General features: G+C 39.0%; 1 protein-coding gene across 2 annotated transcripts in view; it reads right to left on the bottom strand.

Annotated features, from left to right (window-relative positions):
* The window catches only part of OS9 (OS9 endoplasmic reticulum lectin), a 27813-nt gene extending 6031 nt beyond the window's left edge, over positions 1-21782 (bottom strand). For both annotated transcript variants that reach the window (XM_081309671.1, XM_081309672.1), the window contains exons 1-9: positions 21592-21782; positions 20991-21161; positions 20127-20190; positions 19612-19688; positions 19298-19396; positions 941-1151; positions 747-848; positions 437-537; positions 198-252 (exon numbers count right to left, since the gene is read on the bottom strand). In XM_081309671.1, coding sequence (XP_081165797.1) covers positions 198-252; positions 437-537; positions 747-848; positions 941-1151; positions 19298-19396; positions 19612-19688; positions 20127-20190; positions 20991-21161; positions 21592-21753 — 1042 coding nt within the window. In that variant the 5' untranslated portion in view covers positions 21754-21782. The remainder of the gene's footprint in view (positions 1-197; positions 253-436; positions 538-746; positions 849-940; positions 1152-19297; positions 19397-19611; positions 19689-20126; positions 20191-20990; positions 21162-21591) is intronic.

Raw genomic sequence — 21782 nt, 5'->3', positions numbered from 1 at the left:
TGATAGAACATCTGTTTAGCATGCTTGAGGGCTTGGGTTTTAACCCCAACACACACACACACAAAAAATTTTTCCTGCTGTCCTGTCTAACCTCCCTCCTAGGGGTTAGCTATACCTCTGCTCCCCCCGCCCCCAGTCCTGTTAATCCTACATTACACTCAAGCATAAGCTGTAAAGGAGAGAGAGGGTTGACTCACCATCAGGAGGGCCTGGAGCTGGATCCACTGCAGCCTCAAGGTTCAGGTCTTGCTCCTAATTAGGAGAAAAGAGCTGATTCAATCACAAAAGCTTGTTTATGCCTAGCATGCTCTTTAGGAAATGGTTCTGAGGCTATCCTTACATCCCTGGACATATGTAGGTCACCTCATAATGACCTCCCCATCCCAAAGCCCAGGTCCAAGCTCATAAAAGAAGTACATGGGAAGATGGTTCTCACCTCTGCCTGTACCTCTTCTCCTCCTGGAGCCGGGTCCTCTGGTTCATGAGGCATCTTCCAAAAATCAGATTCCTTACTGTCATCCTTGGTTGGGCTTGCACCTGGGGAACAGAGAACAGAAGGGAATCTGGAAGGAGGAGAAAAAGGAAAGGAGAAAATAGGATGGGGTATGCTGCCTCCTCAATTGCCAAGAGGTGAGAATCCATAACAATCTTTCAGCCCAGCCTAATCAATCAGTACAGACCAGTAAGATTAGAGGAAAGAAAGAAGTAGAGGTCAGTTTCATGGAACAAGTAAAATCAGGTCTTACCTGCTTTCTTTGGAGGCACTGCCTCAGACTTGGTCTCACTCCACATTTGGGGGTCCAGGTCTTGGAGCTCCTCTGTGATTTTGTCATCATACTGCTTTGACTCTACCAAGAAACAACATGCAACAGGATAGGGACACATTCTTATCTTCCACCTGCACCTCCCTACATCTCTACTTCCTCTTCCAATCACTCACCAGCTTGCCTCTGAAGGTAGGCCATGTACTCCTCAGGCTGCAGGGAGGGGTTACAGAGAATGGCCTGCGGAGCAGCACTGGGTGGAGGACGGAGGAGAGGGTGGGGGCAGAGCCGAGGAGTCCGAATAGTTAGCACATAAGAGCAGGACAAGGGCTCATCCACACGATCAATGTAGTCCCCAGAGATACTTGCACCCTCATCACAAAGGAACTGCCAGGACAGAATGGAAAATATATTGTAATTACTGCCAATAAATGGCTTTAGTCCTTGGAGTAGCTATCTTTTATTATATGCTTATTATGTGTCAGGCACTGTGTATACACTGTGTATATGACACTTCATATAGATTAGCTCATTTGATTGTCATAAAAACCCAACAAGGCCGGTATTAGTATCAACTTTGTGGCTTAAGAAACAGATTTGATGTGGGGAAGAAACTTGTTCAGCTTGACTGGCTCGTAAATGGTAAAATAGGAACCAAAATCAGGCAGCTTAATTGTAGGTAACCAGCCAATTTTTGTTTCATTTACTTATACTTTTTATGAATATATATATATATATACACACACACACACACACACACACACACACATATATATTCACACACACATACACACTCTCTCACACACACACACACACACGTTTATTTAGAAATAAGTGTAAGTTGTTTATGGTAAAGAACAACTTCAAACAGTTCTAAGGTCCTAATTATCATTCAGAAAGACAGTGAAGAGTTTGGCTCAATGGCACATGCCAACAAACCCAGCAATTCAGGAGGCTAAGGCAGGAGAATTGCAAGTTCAAGGCCAGCCTCAGCAACTTATCAAGGTCCTAAGCAACTTAGGGAGACCCTGTCTCAAAATAAAAAAATAAAAAAGGGCTGGAGATGTAGCTTATTGATAAAGTGCTGCTGGGTTAAATCCCCAGTAGCCCCTCTCCCCCCAAAAAGAGTGAAGATACTGATTAATGTTGGCCTTTAATAAATTAAGCACACATTATTGTAATTTGTGTTTACATGATGGCAGGGGGGACTGGGGATTGAACCCAGGAGGTATCTATCACTGAGCCACATCCTCAGCACTATCTATCTGTTTATCTATCCATCCATCTAGCCATACTAGGGATTGAACCCAGGGGTGTTTTAACACTAAGATACATCCCAGACTGCGCGCGCGCACACACACACACACCCGGACTTTTTTTCTTGAGACAGGGCCTTGCTAAGTTGCTGAGGCTGACCCAGACTTGCAATCCACCTGCCTCAGCCTTCTGAATCAATGGGATTATAGCTATGTGATACTGCCTGCCCTGCTCTTTCTTTTAATATTTATTTTAAAAATTACAATGGCCATGTCAGGGTGGATATGGTGGTACATACCTATAATCCCAGTGGCTGGGGGACTGAGGCAGGGGAAAGGAAAGTTTGAGGCCAGCCTGGGCAGTTTAATGAGACACTATTTCAAAATGAAAATCAATCAATCAATCAATCAATCAATCAATCAATCAATGGCTAGGGATATAGTTAGTGGTATATCACCCCTAGCTTCAATCCCAAGTACCAAAAAAGGTAAAAGAAAGAGAGGTCTTATGAGGTACTACTTCTGAAGCATTAGGGGCTGTGCAGTCTTGCTTTAACTTGATAACTGCTAAAAATGTAAAAAAAACAAAACATCCCAAGTCCTTGGAGATTTTCCTAAGGACATACAACAAATGATAAAATATTTAAGAAAATATACTGAATCTTTAACAATAGGAGTTTGTGGCACTCGAGCCATGACCTACTCCTTCCCCATCCCACAGCTCAGTCTGACAGAAGCTCCATTACAGGTGAGTATGGTCAGAAAAATGAGGCTTTCACATTAATCATGGATGTGGTATTTTATAACGAGGCATAGGCTGTCTATATTGCTCAAATCCTCCCCAGATTCAAATCTTGGAGATTAAATCCCTGGCAAATTTGGACATGAGATCAACAGTTCTCTTCCTCCACTCAGCTCCACTCACAGGGCAGAGGCTTTATCTCAAGTGCAAGAGGATAAGAATCTGAGGACCCTGATTACATTCACTTGAGCTCACTCATAGGGTGAAGGTTTCATAAAAGAAGATGCAAACTGAGAGATCAGAGGCTCTCATCCCTGCTCAGTTCCTTTCTAAAAAAGCAGGATGGTCACTCCTGCAAACTACTGACCCTGACACCAGCTCCACAGCAAGGTCTCAGATTTTGCCCAGGGAGAGAAGATCACAAGAACAGGGAGCTCCAAATCTGTCCAATGGACATGACTTTAAGTGAAACAGAATAGAAAAATTCAAGGTTGCCAAGATAATTCAATGAGATTAATCTTTCCAACAAATGATGCAGGAATAACTGCATACGTGCATATAAAAAAAAGGAAGGTGAGCTTCTGCATAATACTACATGCAAAAATTAACTCAAATGGATGAAAGATGTAAAATTTAAAACTCTTATACGAAAAGATAAGTGTTAAGTCTTCATAACTTCAGATGACACTAAAGTTGAATAGCTACGATGTCAAAAGCAAAAGAAACAAAATAAATAAGTAGATAAATTGGACTTCATCAAAATCTAAAGATTTTGTGGTACAGAGGGCACCATCAAGAATGTGAATTTAGGGTTGGGATTGCAGCTTATTGGTAGAATGCTTGCCTAGCATGTGTGAGGCACTGGGTTTGATCCTCAGCAGCGCATAAAAATAAATAAATAAATAAAGATATTGTGTCCATTTACTATTAAAAAAATTTTTAAGTGTGAATTTATAACACACAGAATGGGAGAAAATATCTAAAAATCATGTATCTGATAAAGAACTTGTATCCAGAAGATATAAAAATGCTTCTGCCTCAATAACAATGAGACAAATACCCAAATTAAAAAACAGGAAAATGATCTGATTAGACCAAACAGTAACTCATTGAAAGCTGTTAAAATATATTAATATCACATAAGAGACTTTCAAAAATTACTAAATTAGGTCACTTTGTAATATTAAAAGGTTCAATTTTGGAAGAAGTTAATTTTAACATTGTAATTCTTTATCTTGTTCTTGTCTGTCTCTCTCAATTTACAGCAGGAAATTTTGTCTGTTTTGTTTACTGAAATATTCCTATAGCAAGGAGAACAATGCCTATCACAGAGAAGCACTTCATAAATATTTGTTGAGGGCTGGGGATGTGGCTCAAGCGGTAGCGCGCTCGCCTGGCATGCGTGCGGCCCGGGTTCGATCCTCAGCACCACATACCAACAAAGATGTTGTGTCCGCCGAGAACTAAAAAATAAATATTAAAAATTCTCTCTCTCTCTCTCTCTCTCTCTCTCTCTCTCTCCTCTCTCATTCTCTCTTTAAAAATAAATAAATAAATAAATATTTGTTGAATAAATAGCCCAAAGATACAAAGAATAACAATTGACAGTATAAGAAGGAATAAATTGAACAACTAATAAGGAATAATACACAAATCCATAATTATATCAGGAGACCAATAAGGATACAAGAGATTTGAGCAATGTAATTAAAAATTATGATCTGTTAAAATGCATAGTCTACATAGTAGCCAACATTAGAGTACACATTCTTTTCAGGCACAAAAAAAAAGTCACAGAAATTAATGTATATTGGACTGTTCTACAAACTCAACAAACTTAAAAGGTCTCAAGTTAAATGGTACAACTTATCTGACCACAATTTAATTTAGCAAGAAATCAATAAAAGATAATTAGAATGAAACCAATTATTCAAAGAAGTAACTTACAAAAAACTCACAGTTCAAAGACAACAGTGATGGGGATATAGCTCAGGAGCAGAGTGCTTTTGTGCCTAGCAGGCACCAGGTCCTGGGTGTGATCCCCAGCACCACAGAGGAAATAACAGAAGTAAAAATAATACAACAATATTTAGAATTGAAAATTATTGTTCATCAAAGCTATGGAACGAAAAGAGAAAGAAAAAGAAAGATATCTAAAATCTGATCAAGACCTACCAGATCTACCAATTTACAGGAAACAACAGGAAGACTAAAAAATACATTAAAAGAAATTCTTGGGGCTGGGGTTGTGGCTCAGTGGTAGAGCGCTTGCCTAGCACGTGAGAGGCCCTGGGTTCAATCCTCAGCACCACATAAAAATAAAATAAAGATATTGTGTCCAACTACAACTAAAAAATAAATATTAAAAAAAAAGAAATTCTGAGGATGCAACTAGCAAAACCAGACTATGGAAAACTGTTGTATTTCACCATGTAATAGTCACAGACTTTATTTTACAAAAAAAGGGGGGGAGGGATTTTAACTATTATGTGAAGCTTTTTGTGAAAAACAAAACAAAAAACACCTTTTCTCCTCCTGAAAACTCTTTCTTCAGCTGTTTTCATGATGTTTAGTGAACATAATCACTTTCTGCTTGAAGTCCGAAGAATAGTCTTTTATTTACCCACAATCAGAAAGAAATGCTTTATACATTAATGTATTGCTGGTAGAATTGTAGTTAGCCGTCGTGGGAAGGTTTGAGTCTTACCATATCATGCAACTTAGGCATGGCAGCTTCGTCTGCCCACCTGCTCCTTTTGCACCTATCTCCACTTGAGCCTACAGCTCTTCATTAGGTTGGGTGACAATAGAGGTAGTATTCCAAGGCTCTAAACCACCCAAGTCAGCTTTTGGAAATACACTTAGATTGTGCATCTGCTAAGATTCTAGGTTCATGGCTCATAGTATAGGAGAAGACAAATGTACATCCATATGCCACTGGTGAATACAGTGCTGCACTGTTTACCTTTTAAGCAGATGTCAAATAGAATCATATCATGCCAGATTATCCAAGTAAGGGTTATAAAAGATTTTCTGGACTGAAAAAAACAGGATGTTACAATTATGCAGTGAAATACAGTACAGGAAAATGTTTCTTCAACGAACTGTGAGGAAATAAGAAAAGATGGAGGGGCTATCAAGATATTAAAGACTTAAGAGCCACAATCTTCCAATATATTAAATGAACCTTATTTGGGTTGTGAGTCAAAGAAGCCTACTTACCTACCTACCTATAGAAATATGATAATTAAACTTAGAAAATATCACATATTGGATGGTCATAAGAAATTATTATTTTTAAAAAATCTTTTCTTTGTATTTTATTAATTTTTAGTATGATATGGCATATACTTAAGTTTTAGGGTTATAGAAATATTTATAAATGAGCTGGGCTTGATGGCACATGCCTGTAATGCCAGCAGCCTGGGAGGCTGGGGCAGGAGGATGCCCAAGTTCAAAGCCAGTTTCAGCAACTTAGCAAGGCCCTGACAAACTTAGTGAGATTCTGTCTTAAAAGATAAAAAGGGGCTTCGCATGGTGATAGACACCTGTAATCCCAGTGGCTCAGGAGGCTAGGACAAGAGGATCTGGAGTTCAAAGCTAGCCTTAGCAACAGGAGGTGCTAAGCAACTCAGTGAGACCCTGTCTCTAAATAAAATACAAAATAGGGTTGGGGATTTGAGGATGTGGCTCAGTGGCCAAGTGCCCCTGAGTTCAATTCCTGTACCACCCCCCCAAAAAAAAAAAAGATAAAAGGGGCTGGGGATGTGGCTCAGTGGTTAAGAGCCCTTGGGTTCAATCCCTGGTACCCCCAAAATGAAGAAGAAATATTATATTATTATATTCATAAATGAAATAATATGATGTCTGTGATCCACTTCTATATTTTCTGGAGTAGAGGTGGTAGTGGGGGGGAGGTAGGCAAGGGGGTAAATGAAATGGCTTGGCCATATTGTTGAAGCTAGGTAATACGCAGCCTGTCACAGCACAGTTATCTCTGACTTTATGTGTTTTTATATTTATTTTTTGGGGGGGAGGGGTTTCACTATATTGCCCTGCTTAGCCTCAAATTCCTGGGCTCAAGTGATCCTCCTGCCCTTCTGCCTCAGTCACCCAAGTAGCTGACATTATAGATATATAGCATCATCCCTAGTTTGATTTTTATGATTGTTCCTTTCTTTATTTCTTCTTCTTTTATACTAGGGATAGATCACAGGGCCATGCACATGCTAGGCAAGTGCTATCCCACGGAGCTACATGCCCAGCCCAGTAAGATTTTAAAAACTAAGCCTTAAATATACATAACCTACACCCAGAAATTATACTTAGGATATATTTACACATGCACAGGTATGTAATATAATAATTTTTTTTTGTACCAGGGATTGAACCCAGGGGCATTTGTATTTTATCTAGAGACAAGGTATCACTGAGTTGCTTAGGGCTTCACTAAGTTGCTGAGGCTGGCTTTGAATACATTATCTTCCTGCCTCAGCTTCCCAAGCTGCTGGGATAACAGTCATGTACCACTGTGCCCAGTGTCTATAATAATCTTTTTAGTTGTAAATGGATGCAATACCTTTATTTTGTTTATTTTTGTTGTTGTTGTTTTGTTTATTTTTATGTGGTGCTTAGGATGGAACCCAGTGCCTCATATATGCAAGGCAAGCACTCTACCGCTGAGCCCCAGCCCCTATAATAGCAAGACCCTAAGCAACTTTGAACTCGCGAGAAATTAATTTTTTAATAAATAAAAGAAAAAGTAGGCCCTAATCTCCATCATATGGGATTAGGCCCCAACTTCCTTAATAAGACTCCTATAGCACAAGAATTAAAATCAAGAATCAATAAATGAGATGGATTCAAACTAAAAAGTTTCTTCTCAGCAAAAGAAACAATCTGTGAGGTGAATAGAGAGCATACATCTTGGGAGCAAATTTTTACCCCTCACACATGAGAGAGATCACTAATCTCTAAGGTATATAAAGAATTCAAAAAGCTAAACACCAAAAAACCAAATAACCCAATCAATAAATGAGCCAAGGACCTGAACAGACACTTCTCAGAAGATGATATTCAATCAATCAACAAATATATGAAAAAATGTTCATCATTGCTAGCAATTATAGAAATGCAAACCAAAACTACTCTAATTTTTCATCTCACTCCAGTCAGAATGGCAGCAATTATGAATACAAACATCAATAAGTGTTGGTGAGGATGTGGGGAAAAAGGTATGCTCATACACTGCTGGTAGGACTGCAAATTGGCACAGCCAATATGGAAAGCAGTATGGAGATTCTTTGGAAAACTAGGAATGGAACCACCATCTGACCTAGCTATCTCTCTCTCAGTCCATACCCAAAGGACTTAAAAACAGCATACTACAGGGACTCAGCCACGTCAATGTTTATAGCGGCACAATTCACAATAGTTAACTTGTGGAACCAACCTAGATGCCCTTCAGTAGATGAATGGATAAAAAAAATGTGGCATTTATACACAATGGACTATTACTCAGCAATAAAAGAATAAAATCATGCCACTTGCAGGTATATGGATGGAGTTGGAGAATATAATGCTAAGCAAAGTTAGCCAATCCCAAAAAACCAAATGCTGAATGTTTTCTCTATGGGAGAAATAGACGAACCCCAGATAGGGCAGAGGGGTGAGAGGGGAAAGGAGGGGGCATGGGGTTAGAAATGATAGTGGAATGTGATAGTCATCATTATCCAAAGTACATGTATGAAAATATGAATGGTGTGAATATACTTTGTATATAACCAGAGATATGAAAAATTGTGCTCTATATGTGTAATATGAATTGTAATGCATTCTATTCTGCTGTCATATATAAATTTTTTTAAAAATTAATAAAATTTTTTTTTCAGTGATGGGGATTAAATCTCATGAACGCTACCACTGAGATACAACCCGAGGCCCACATTTTTTTTTTTTTAAGTTGTAGATGGACACAATTTATTTATTTATTTATTTATTTATTAATTAATTAATTATGTGGTGCTGAGGATCAAACCCAGTGCTTCATGTATGCTAGGTGAGTACTCTACCACTGAGCCACAACCCCAGCCCCCCAATTTTTATTTTAATGACATAAGAATTGTTCATATTTATGTGATATAGTGTGATAACTTGATACATGTAGACAATGTGTAATGATCAAATCAAAGCAATTAGCATTTCTTTATCCTTAAACACTTTTTTTTTTTTTTTGGCACTGGTAATTGAACCTAGGGGCACTTAGCCACTAAGCCATATCCCCAGCCCTTTTTAATATTTTATTTAGAGACAGGTCTTGCTGAGTTGCCTAGGGACTCACTAAGTTACTGAGGCTGGCTTTCAACTTCTAATCCTCCTGCCTCAGCCTTTTCAGCCATTGGGATTACAGGCATGTGCCACTGTGCCCAGGTAAACATTTATTTTATAAATAATCTTTGTGATAACAAAATATTGGAGGAAAAGCTATTTAAATTAGTACAGTAATGGTGACAGGACAATGGAACATACATGTAATGGAATATTATATAGCTGTAAAAACAAATAAGAAAGCACTAGATGTACTGCTATTGAAAGATCTCCAAGAATTATTGTCAAGGCAAATAGAAACAAGGAAGAGGTGTACTTATTATATTTTGTGTATAAAGAGAGAGAAAGGAAATCAGAATCTTTATTAGGGCAAGTTGAGAAATGAGCAAGTGAGAAATAAATCTGGGAAGGATACTTTTCACTGTATGTCTTTTTATACTTTCTGGGTTTTATATCATGGGAAAATAATATCTATTTAATAATTAGATAAGGAATTTAAAATAGCCATAAAAACTTGTCAGAGATATAAGTAGTACTTGAAGAAAAATTTATAAGAGAGCTATTAGAGAAAAAGAAAAGATAAAAAATGAATGAGATAGGCATTTCAAGAAGGAAAGATTAGAGTGGGGACTGAAGGCAGGAGGACTACAAGTTGGAGGCCACCTCAACAACTCAGCGAGACCCTCAGTAACTTAGTAAGAGACTCTTTTTCAAAATAAATAATAATAAGCTGGGGATGTAGCTTAGTGGTAAAGTACCCCTTGGTTCACAAAGAAAGCGTAGGCCAAGACAACTTTACAGGTGAATTCACGTATTTCAAGAATAAAAAGTTCCTATCTTACATAATCCTCAGAACATAGAAAAAATGAAAAGATTTTTGAATTTTTTTTAAGGTTACCGTGATCATTCTAACCAAACATTAGAAGAAGAGTACTAAGAAGGAAAATTACAGGTCAATATCTCTCATTTACTTATATATAAAAGTCCTTTAATTAATTAATTTATTTATTTAGGTACTAGAGATTGAACCCAGGGGCACTTAACAACTGAACCACATCTGGAACTCTTTTATTTTATTTTATTTAGTGACAGGGTCTCACTGAGTTACTTTGAACTCAATCCTTCTGCCTCAGCTTCCTGAGCTACTGGGATTACAGGTATGCACCACCACACCGGGCATAAAAATCCTCTTAAAAATTAGCAAATTGAAATAGGTGCAGTAATCCCAGAGACTTGGGAGGCTGAGGCAAGAGGATCGCAAGTTCAAAGCCAACCTCAGCAGTTTAGCAAGGCCCTAAGCAACTTAGTGAGACCCTGTCTCAAAATAAAAAATGAAAAGGGTTGGGGATGTGTTTCAGTGGTTAAGCACCCCTGGTTCAATCCTCAGTACCAAAATTTAAAAAAAATTAGCAAATTGAATCCTGGAAGATATGAAAAGAATAATCAAGAATAATACATATGACTAGTTAGTTGGGTCCATCTCAAGAATGAAAAATTAGTTCAACATTAGAAAACCTATAAATCATTTAATTTCAAAATTAAAATAGGCTCAAAACATATGGAGGAAAATTAATAAAACCACCAAATCCACCATTATAGGAGGAATTTCATCATACCCCTTTCAATAATGTTTGATCAATTCAACATAAGATTATAGAAAATTTGAACAATATGATCAGTATCATTGGTTTTGAGACAGGGTTTTGCCATATTTCCTAGCTAGTCTCAAACTTCTAGGCTCAAGAGATTCTCTTGCTTTAATCTCTTGGGACCACAGGTGCACTGCACCCAAGCACTGATTAGAAGCCTGAACCGAGTTATTAGAAAAAATACATGCTGGGGCTGGGGATATAGCTCAGTTGGTAGAGTGCTTGCCTTGCATGCACAAGCCCCTGGGTTCGATCCCCAGGAACAAAAAACAAAACAAAACAAAACAAAAAGAAAAAACATATGCTTTCAAGCACAAACATACCATTTTTAAAAATTCATCACAAAGAAAATTTCAACAATCATCAAAGAATCATTGACAAAATGGCACATTACAAAATCAACAACAATCTTATAAAAATAACAAAAGCAAAACATACTTGTTTAGAAATATAGTAAGCATAATTTTAAATAAATTCTGAGCAAGGTCAAGATGAAAATGGAAGTACCACATGTCAAAATTTGAGAGATGCAACCAAAATAGTACTTAGAGTGAAAAGAATAGCTATAAATGTATAATTAAGAAAGACTAAAACCAGAGAGGTAAGCATCCCACTCAAGAAGTTACAGGAATAGGGGCTGGAAGTATATAGCTCAGTGGTAGAATGCATGTTTAGCATTTGCAAGACACGCATGCACACTCGTACATACATACACACACATACACACACACAGAGTTACAAGAGTAGTTGTAAATCATAATACAGACAAAAGATTGATCTTTATAATGCATAAAAAGTCCTTATAAATTGAGAAGAAAAAGCTCAATAAGCCAATAAGAAAACAAGCAAAGAACATGGATTATTGAAAGAAAGGAATAAAGGAGAGACAAACAGCTCTTAAATAAGATTACATCTTTTCATAAGAGAAATGCAAATTAAAAACACACTAAGAAATAATTATCATATCCCTGATGATTGGCCAAAATCCAAAACTTTAAAAATACACCAGGTTGGCACGGCTATAAAGAAATTGGCATTCTCATACATTGCTAGAAGGAGAGTACTTTACCTAAGCAGGGTAATTTGGCAGTACATACCAAAATTACACAATTCTACTTCCAGGAATTTAATCTACATATATTCAGTAGGTACAAGATTATTCATTGCAGCACTTTTGTGTTAATAAAGATTTAAAACAGGGAGCCAGTGTTATGGTTCAGGGATATGGTTCAGCAGCATCTGATTGAGCATTTGCCTAGTATGCGTGAGGCACTGGGTTCAATCCCACATAAAAGATAAATAAATAAAGGTATTGTGTCCATATACAACTAATATATATATATATATATATATATATATATATATATATATATTTTTAAAGATTTAAAACAGGGCTAGGAGGATATATATATATATATATATATATATATATATATATTTTTTTTTTTTTTTTTTTTTTTTTTTAAAGATTTAAAACAGGGCTAGGAGGACTGGGATAGTGGCTCAGCAGTAGAGTGCTCATCTAGCACATTTGAGGCACTGGGTTTGAGCTTCAGCACCACATATTAATAAATAAAATTAAGTTATTGTGTCTACCTAACAGCTAAAAATAATTTTAAAAAAAACAGGGCTGGGTTTGTGGCTCAATGGTAGAGCACTTGCCTAGCACATATGAGGCACTGGGTTAGATCCTCAGCACCACATAAAAATAAAGAAATAAAATAAAGGTATTGTATCCATCTACAACTGAAAGATATTTTTTAAAAAAATGTAAAATAAGCTAAATGTCCATCAATAGGGAACTGAAGGTACAGATGTATAACAGAAGAGCAGCAACTGAATATAAGAACAAGGGAGGTTTTTATATATTAATCTAGACAGAGCTCAAAGAAATGCTTATAAGTATATCTTTAAAAAATCTGAGAATAGAAAAAGAAACTAGCAGTGGGGGCTGGGGAAGTAGATCAGTGGGAGAGCATCAATTTAGCACACATGAGGCACTGGGTTCAGTCCCAAGAAACACACACATACACACAGAAAACTACAATGGTTACCCTTTTAATGAAAATGAGAACAGGCTGATGAGAGCCAAGAGGTGTTGAGATTTTCTCTGTATACTTTTAAAGCACTTTTACATTTGAGCTATTTTAAAAATTATGAAATTTTTAACTGTTGAAAAATACAAAAAGCTAGAATGAGAACAGAATACACAGATAAAAAAGGAAAGGAATAATTAATATAAAATAGTGAAGATATTAATAAAATAATAAAGAAACAATAGAAAAGATAAACAAAATCAAGAACGGTTCTTGGACTAATTAAATAGATAAGTCTCTGGCAACACAACTGACAAAAGGAGAAAAGGCAAAATCAACATTAGGAATAAAAAAGGGGAAACAGCTATTAAGAACAGATTATTAAAAAATAAAAATACTATAATTTTATGCTAATACATTTGAAAATTTAGGCAAATAATGGCTTTTGAAATTATAAAAACCTTCATGTGTAGCAAACCTAAAAAGCCTCAATCTTTAAATACATAAGTAGTAAAAAATTATACCTCCAATATAACCGTTTTGTGGTATACTGTGGGGATAGAACAGCCTTAAAGAGTTCTATCAGATCTTGAAAGAATATATTAATCTCTACCTTAGCAAACTATTCCAGAGAACTAAAAAGGAGGGAAGTTCCTCAAGGCAGTTTATGAACTCAATATAACCTGATACCAAAACAAATAAGGATAATATAAGAAGAGAAAATTACAAATCCAAATTACTTATGAAAACATCCATAAAAGCCAATTACAGTATTAGGATACTGAATATAATATCTGTTAAAAATATTTCATGACATCAAACTAAAAAGCTTCTGCATAACAAAGGACAGGGCTGGGGCTGGGACTCAGCAGTAGAGCGCTCACCTGGCACGTGCAAGGTGCTGGGTTCGATCCTCAGCACCACATAAAAAGAAATAAATTTAAAGGTATTGTGTCCAATTACAACAACAACAAAAACTTTAAAAAAATAGCTTCTGTACAATAAAGGAAACAAGAAAAAAGAGACTCTACAGAATGGGAGAAAATATTCTAAAACTACATTTGACAAAGGGTTAATAACCAGAATACATAAGGAACTCAGATAATTGCACATTAAAAAAAATCAAATAATATGATTAAAAATAGGCAACAGACCTAAATTGACTTCTCAAAGAAAGACACACATAGCCAACAAGTATATGAAAAGATGCTCAGCATCACTAATTAATTGGGAAATGCAAATCACAATGAGATATCACCTCTCTCCAATTAAAAGTTATTATCAAGCCAGGTACAGTGGCACATGCACATGTGAGCCTGGGTGACTTGGCAAGACCCAGTCTCAAAATAAAATTTAAAAAACAAAAACAAAAAAACAGGCAGGGGTCAGCCATGGTGGCACATGCCTGTAATCCCAGTGGCTCGGGAGGCTGAGACAGGAGGATCTTGAGTTCAAAACCAGCCTCAGCAACATCGAGATGCTAAGTAACTTAGTGAGACCCTGTCTCTAAATATTAAAGTACAAAATAGGGATGGATGTGGCTCAGTAGTCAAGTGCTATCCTAGGTTAGTTCAATCCTAGGTTACCCACCACCACCAAAAAAAGAAAAAAAAAAACTGTGATATTACTAGAATCATGAAAGAAATGAATAGGGATCTAAATTTATTTAATTCCATATTGCTAACAATTTGTATCCAAGCCCTTATGAAGACTGCTCTTTCAACAAATACTATGGGGCTGGGGATGTGGCTCAAGTGGTAGCGTGCTCGCCTGGCATGCGTGCGGCCTGGGTTCGATCCTCAGCACCACATACAAACAAAGATGTTGTGTCCACCGACAACTAAACAATAAATATTAAAATTCTCTCTCTCTCTCTTAAACAACAACAACAACAACAACAACAACAAAAAACCAAGTACTATGCACTACTTCTACTAAGGAGGCATGGGGACCATGAAACTTCACCATGCCTGACGGAGTTGGAGGATTTACCCAATCACACAGAAAATTAACTTGGGAGGTCCATGAGGACATAAGAACTAAAAATGAAAAGCAACCAGACAGAAATGCCCTCAGTGTTCTGCCATCAAACCTCCAGAGTCACCAGCAAAAACACCATCCTTTCATTTTAGGTACAACTCCAGAGCCCTCCTCCTGAGGCCAATTGTTCTTCCTGTGTTCTGTTTCTTGGTTCTGTCCATATTCTCTTCTCATTCTTTCTCCTGTACATCAATCTCTCCTGTCTACTGCAATTAGTGCTTACCTTTCCCCCATCCTTCACATCCAAACTTCTTCAAAGATTCCCACTTCACTTTCCTCAACATTTACCTTCACTCCATTGAAATTGTTCTGGCAAAGATCACTGAGACTTTTGCCACTGAGTCCAACCAATGGGCTGGTCAGGGGTGATGCGATATAGAGGATTCATACTTTCCATCAGGTTCCTTTTCCCAACTAACTGAATTTTTTATTTCCATGTAAATATTTTGCTTTTAAAATAATCCTTGTCATCACCTCTATATTAATATGCCCCTCTGTGATATGTACTTAATCTGTGATATTATTTATTCTGCTTGTTGTATTGTTTACTTAATATCTATCTCCTGAGGGCAGGACCAGATCTCTTGGTCTTCCTTTTATCTCCAGAAATACAATCATAAGCAATTTTCTTTTCTTTTTTTGGTGGGTGGGGGTGGGGTGGGGATAGGGTACCAGGGATTGAACCCAGGGAACTCAATTACTGAGTCACATACCTAGTCCCCCTTTTTATTAAATATTTATTTTTTAGTTTTCAGTGGACTATTTTATTTTTATGTGGTGCTGAGGATTGAACCCAGAGCCCCACGCATGCCAGGCGAGCGCGTTACTGCTTGAGCCACATCCCCAGCCCCCATACCTAGCCCTTTTTATTTTTCATTTTGAGACAGGATCTCACTAAATCTTTTAGGGCCTAAGTTGTTGAGACTGACCTTGAACTTGTGATTCTTCTGCCTCAGTCAGCCTCCTGAGTCACGGGGATTACAGGTGAGCACCACCATGCCCAGCTCTTAAGCAGTTTTCAATCCTCCTCTTCCTTCAAGTTCAGAGTAGTCAACACCATGGATCTGTCTTGAGACTCTTTCTGGGTTCCATGTCATTGTAGTCCTCTGTGACCTCTTCTTGGTGAAGCTCTTTTCTGCCAATGTTTTCTATGATGGCTTCCTCAAGTTCTGTCCCCCTTTCCTCACCATATACTGTTTATTTGAAGGATTTCATGGATGCCCATGTCCTCCATCACAACTGAAATGATGATGACCCCCCATCTCTGGCCTTTCTCCTGAGTTCCAGATCCTGTAGATCCACAGTATCCTCAGAAATCTCTACTTGGATGACTGATGGCCTCTAGAAGTATCATATTCAAAACAAAAGTCATCTTGTTCTTTTACAAGCATTCCTTTTCCCACTATACTTATCTCAGTAAGAAGAACCACCATCTGTCCAGGAATCATTCTTGACTCCTCCTTCTTATGCTATTGATCCCCCCCTCTCCCGGAAATATCTTTCTCAATAAATCACTTCTTCATCCCCAAGCCACCTTTATTTCTCACCTGGATTTCTACAGTGTCTATAACTAACCTCTCAATCGTTTGCTAATACTCCATCTAGAGTGAGTCTTCAAAACCAAAACTGAATGTCACTGTTAGGTTTACAATACTTCATGGCTCTCCATTATCTTGTGGTTATCCAAATTCCAGTTACAGAGCCCTCATGATCTGTGATCTATCCCCTAATAACTGCCCAGCCTCATTTTCCACATCTTCTTCCCATGATTATCCCTCCTGTGCACTTTTGGGACATGCCACTGGCTCCTGTTCCCTAGGCCTTTTGTACTTATTGTACCTTTCACCTGGCACTCTTCTTACCCTCTCCTGCCCCACCACATCTGCTGGGCTAGCTTCTCATCCTTCAATCATCAGTTAAAAAGTCACTTTCCCACAAGGACTTCCCTTTATCCTAAACTCAGTTCCTCTATTATGTGCTCCCTTGCTGTGCATTTCACCAGTCACAATGTTTATCCCGCTTTGTTGTGATGGAAGCCGTGGGTATCGATGAAATACTTCTAAGAAACAGTATATGGTAAGGAAAGGGGAACAGAACTTTGAGGAAGCCATCATAGAAAGCATAGGCAGAAGGGGGCTTCACCAAAAGAGGATACTACAGTGATATGGGACCCAAAAAGGACTTACCTCAAGGACAGACAGGACCATGATGTTGATCTATCTCCTAAAGGCAGGATGAAGGCTCTCAGTGCACTGAGTATGTGTTCAATAGATAAGAGGAAGATATGGTCTTTGACCTCAGTTACCAGCCTACCAAAAGTACAAACACTGAAAGAACTCATTAGAATACAATGATGTTAAATGCTATGATAGTCATGTCCGTATGTAGATGCTGGAGGGTATACAGATGTGAATGTCTGTATGTGAAGGACCAAAGGAACTCAGCTTTCTGGGTTATTCAAGAAAGGTGACATTTGAACTGGCTTATAACTCATTCCATTCATTCAATGGAAAAGTGGATACTACTTGGTGCGAAGCACCATTGTAGGCACTGAGGATACAGCAGAAAGTAAGGCAGACTGTCCCTTCCTTCTTGGATCTTATTTTAATAGGGTTATGCAGAAACAGATATTAAACAATTTCAGATAATGATACATGCCTTGAAACACTATCACTGTAGCTGTTTACCAGGATGGGAGTGGAAATGTGTGTGTATCAGATCTCCCTATATAGGTGTCATTTAATTATATCCTGAATGAGGGGATAGAGCCAGCCTTTGGAACATTTGTGGGATGAATGTTCTAGGCAGAGGGAACAATGAGACACATTGGTTCAAAGGACAGAAATAAGGCCAGTGTGGCAGAAACACAATGAGTATTTTTATCTCCAGCCTATATCTTGTCCCTGAATTCATGAGTCACAGAGCTAACTGCCAAATGAAAATCACTACTGGGATGTCTAACAGGCATCTCGACCTTCATATGTCCAAAACTAACCTAATTTCTTCCCTTCGCCCTGCTCCTTCACACTTCAATAAGAATAATTCTATCATTTCAGTTGCTCAAGTTAAAAACCTGGGAATCATCCTTACCTCTGCCCCACAGTCAACCCATTAACAAATTTTATTGGCTCTACCTTCAAAATATATCTAGAATCTGTTTCCCACCACTTCCACTGCTACTACCCTAGTCAGTGCTAAAGCTTTGGATAGTATTCTTTGTACAAAGTGGAATCACTGACTGAAGGTTTCTAGCACTGAGAAGAAACAAGTGGTTCTAGTGATATGTCAGAGTTAGCTCAATTAGCTCACAAGAGCCAAGTGGTAACTTTTTGCAAATGTTTCAAGATGGATTATATCACATTGATAGGAGGGAATATTTATACCACAGATATTGATTGGCAAAAGCTGCAAATCAGAGCTTCTCGCCAATTCGGGGATATGCGTATTCAACACTTGCCAGCACCCAATTGCCTGTGCAAATCTTTATTACAGAAAAATAACTGATTGGTGCCATGTGGTTCTCTACAGGTGTGTATGTTTTTGACTGTATTAGAATCACCTGAACTTTTTCTACCATATAGCTGCTTGACTGCCTACCTGCCTGTCTCCACTCAGTTAAGGACTACCAGATTAGAACTGCATGTTAAGAGGTTACTGATAGTGATATAGATGAGAAATGAAGACACCAATCATAAGAAAGGAGAATTTTAGAAATACCTAGTTAAAATCATGAATGGACTTTGTCATTCACTCTGAGAGAACTAGATTCCTTTCTTTCATCTTGGTTCTTAGTTAGTAATTACAGACACCAGAACATAATTGCCTGTGAAAATCAAAAGACTCTGATTCTTTTGTTAGCCATCTGTCTTCCTCTCTAGATGGTGCATTACTGAAGGTCACTAAATCTTCACATCTGAGACCAACATCGTAAAGAGATGTTAAATGAAGAATGCAGAACAATGAAGCCAAGTGAATTGGCACATGTCTATAATCCCAGAGATTTGTAGGCTAGGAAGGAAGATTGCAAGTTCAAGTAGCCTTCAGTTCAACTAGCCTCAGCAACTTAGCAACATCCTGTCTAAAAAATTAAAAACAAAAAGGACTACGGATGTAGCTCAGTGGTAAAGTGCCCCTGGGTTCAATCCCTGGTACCAAAAAAAAAAAAAAAAAAAAAAAAAAGAAAGAAAAGGCAGGACAATGAAAGAGGAAGAGTCAAGAACTGACACCCAGGTTTACAGCTTATGTGACAAAAAGGAGGAATGTGGATGAGGGTACACTAACAGGAGGGGAGGATCTGGAAAATGTTGACTTGAAATACCTCTGAATAGTCAGACAATGACATCTAGCTAGCAGGAAATGAGTCTTAAACTTTGGGTTCAGGCTCTAGGACAGATCTTCTCAACTAAACATGCAACACTACCTCCCTCCCTTAGAATGTGGATTGTCAATGAGGTAGTATCAACTTCTCTTCCTCAAGACTCACCCGAACCTCAGCCTCCCGGGGCCTTCCATTGAGGTCACACTTGGATCCGTTACCATAGGTCTGGCTGTGGTAGCGTTTCAGCCGATGCTGCTTGGATGCCTGGAGAAGACATCAGGTGGTGGGGGGAACATAAGAAAGACAGCAAGGTGGAAAAAGGCACTGTGCCCCCACAGGGACTTTGAGAATCCAAGCCCTAGGGGACTTTGTCTTGATGGCTACCAAGCCCCAAGAAACACATCAGCTAATCCTCCCCTTGTCCCAAATGTCAGTCTGCAGTCAGATCCATCTCTCTCTCAACCCCACACTTCTCCCACCTTGGCTGTCTCATCATCCCAGTCGAAGGCCGATTGGTAGTAGCCGAGATAGAGGACATCACCTTTGATCTCTGAATCTGCAAGAAAAACCCACCATGAAGTATGTCATTCTCTCTCTCTCTCTCTCTCTTTTTAAATACTAGGGATCAAACCCAGGGCCTCATGCAAGCCAGGCAAGTGCTCCACCACCGAGCCACTGAGCCACATCCCCAGCCCCATGTCATTCTCTCTTAAGAGGACAGAAAAACCATAACCAGGCTCAAAATAACATGGTGAGTGCTCAACAGGAGAGGAAACAGTGTTGAGCATCCAGGTGAACATAGGCCTCGATTGTACAAGTTTTTCAGAGCATAGAAATTGTTCAATATCCGCATATGTTTAAGGATCTTATCCTTAGTAAATCTTGATAAAAATGAATGGAAAAAAAAAAGACTAGAAGAGAAGGAGACTGGGGAGGTAGGTCACCTTCTATGTTAGGGTGCTGAGAACTTAGGGAAAATGTAGGAGTGATTCACCTTCCATGTGATACTGCTGGATGTGGCGTCCATAACAGAATTCATACGTCCACCAGTCCTTGGTCTGATAATTAAAAAATGAAAAATCAGGGGGACAGAGTGCAGATCCCTTTTCTTAGAACCAGAATCTTCTGGCTCATCTACTTCTCTCCCTCTACTTCCATACTAATTTTTCAAGACTCTCAGTGAGCAGGGACAGCTGTTTTCTTTCCACGATTGGAGATATACCTCTAAAATCCGGCTGTTTTCCACCTGTAATCTTTCCATTTCTCCTGTTTTAATTTTTTTTTTAAATACTTCCCCCTGCTCATAAAGAAAAGAAGTCATGGTATCCTAGAAGCATTCAGACCAGGGAAACAGAGAAGGCCCTAAAATCAAGTATTACTTGAACTTCTACCACATTTCTTGCACTATTTTAGCCACTAGGGATACAGCTTTGACAAGATAAATTCCCTGACCTCATTAGTGCTAGTTTTCAGACCAACAATAAACAAACTGATTCACCTAATAAAATGGCTTTGGATCACGAAGAATGATATGATGAAAATAAAGTAGGATACTGGGGCACAGGGTGATAGGATAGGTGGTAACTTATGTCGGCTTCTCTAATTAAGGGCCTGCCGTTCTACCCACACTGACCTTCTTTAGGCACCTCAATCTTGATTTAACCTAGTTTGAGATATTTTATCCTCTCTTCTATATTTAGCAAAGTGTTCTAGAGTCTTTGCTTCTTTCTTGTCTGGATTATTATGTCTAGTCCAACAAAAGCCTCAACTCCTACAGGTCCTCTAGATCCTGCTCCACTGTTCTTAGATGGACTGTTAGTTCCCAAGCCCTCGTTCCATTCATCCCAATTTCTTTCACCTTCAGCAGGCAGGGAGCATCTCTCATTGGGCTCAACAACTCAGGGATCCCAGGCCCTTGGTAGGCAGGTGCCTCCTCCTCCCTTTCACGCTGGAAGTGAATAGCTCCAGCTGGCAGGCGACACTCGTAGCGCTGTTTGTACTTAGAAGAAACAATCACCACGTCCGAAGCCTGGGTCAGGGAAAGAAGGGAGGGTCGGGGACATGGAAGCAAAGAGAGGCTGGTATCAGAGAGAACAACGAGATCCCTCTTCAGACCCTGGGGAAGAGCCCAGTCGAAGACAAATCCTCCAGCTGTACTGGGGTATGTGTGTGTTGGGGGCGGGTGGAAGGATACTCCCACTTATCCACTGGGGCGGAGTCTCAGTGTTTTCCTGAGGAACTGGAACCTGAGGCCGACAGTAGGAAGCCCCACCCCTCCCATGCTGGATCTCTGGGGGAATGCATCTGCCTGAGATCCCCAGGTGTCACCGTAAAAGCCCTACCTACGCTTCCGGACTCCCTTAGTCTCCTACCCCAGATTCCGCAGCTGCCCTTTCTCCTCTACCTTTCCTCCTCTTCCTCTTCTCCCCAGGACCCTAGTCCCTTCTACGCCTCCTCACCTGCCCTCCCAAGACAGGCAACGGCAGGATCTGTATCCCATATCGCATTTCACTCAGTTCTTCCAGGTTCAGGCTCCCAACACCGCCTGTCAGGCTTGCAGGTAATAGGAAACCCAGAAACAGCAGCCCCAACAGACTGGACAGCAGCGTTTCCGCCGCCATCTTTCGTTCCCTTTCTTATCCCGACACTC

Source organism: Spermophilus citellus (assembly GCF_964194105.1).
Source record: "Spermophilus citellus genome assembly, chromosome: 10".
Classification (NCBI taxonomy): Eukaryota; Metazoa; Chordata; class Mammalia; order Rodentia; family Sciuridae; genus Spermophilus; species Spermophilus citellus.
Note: the sequence above shows the minus strand (reverse complement) of the source record. Positions and strands in the feature narration are given on the sequence as shown.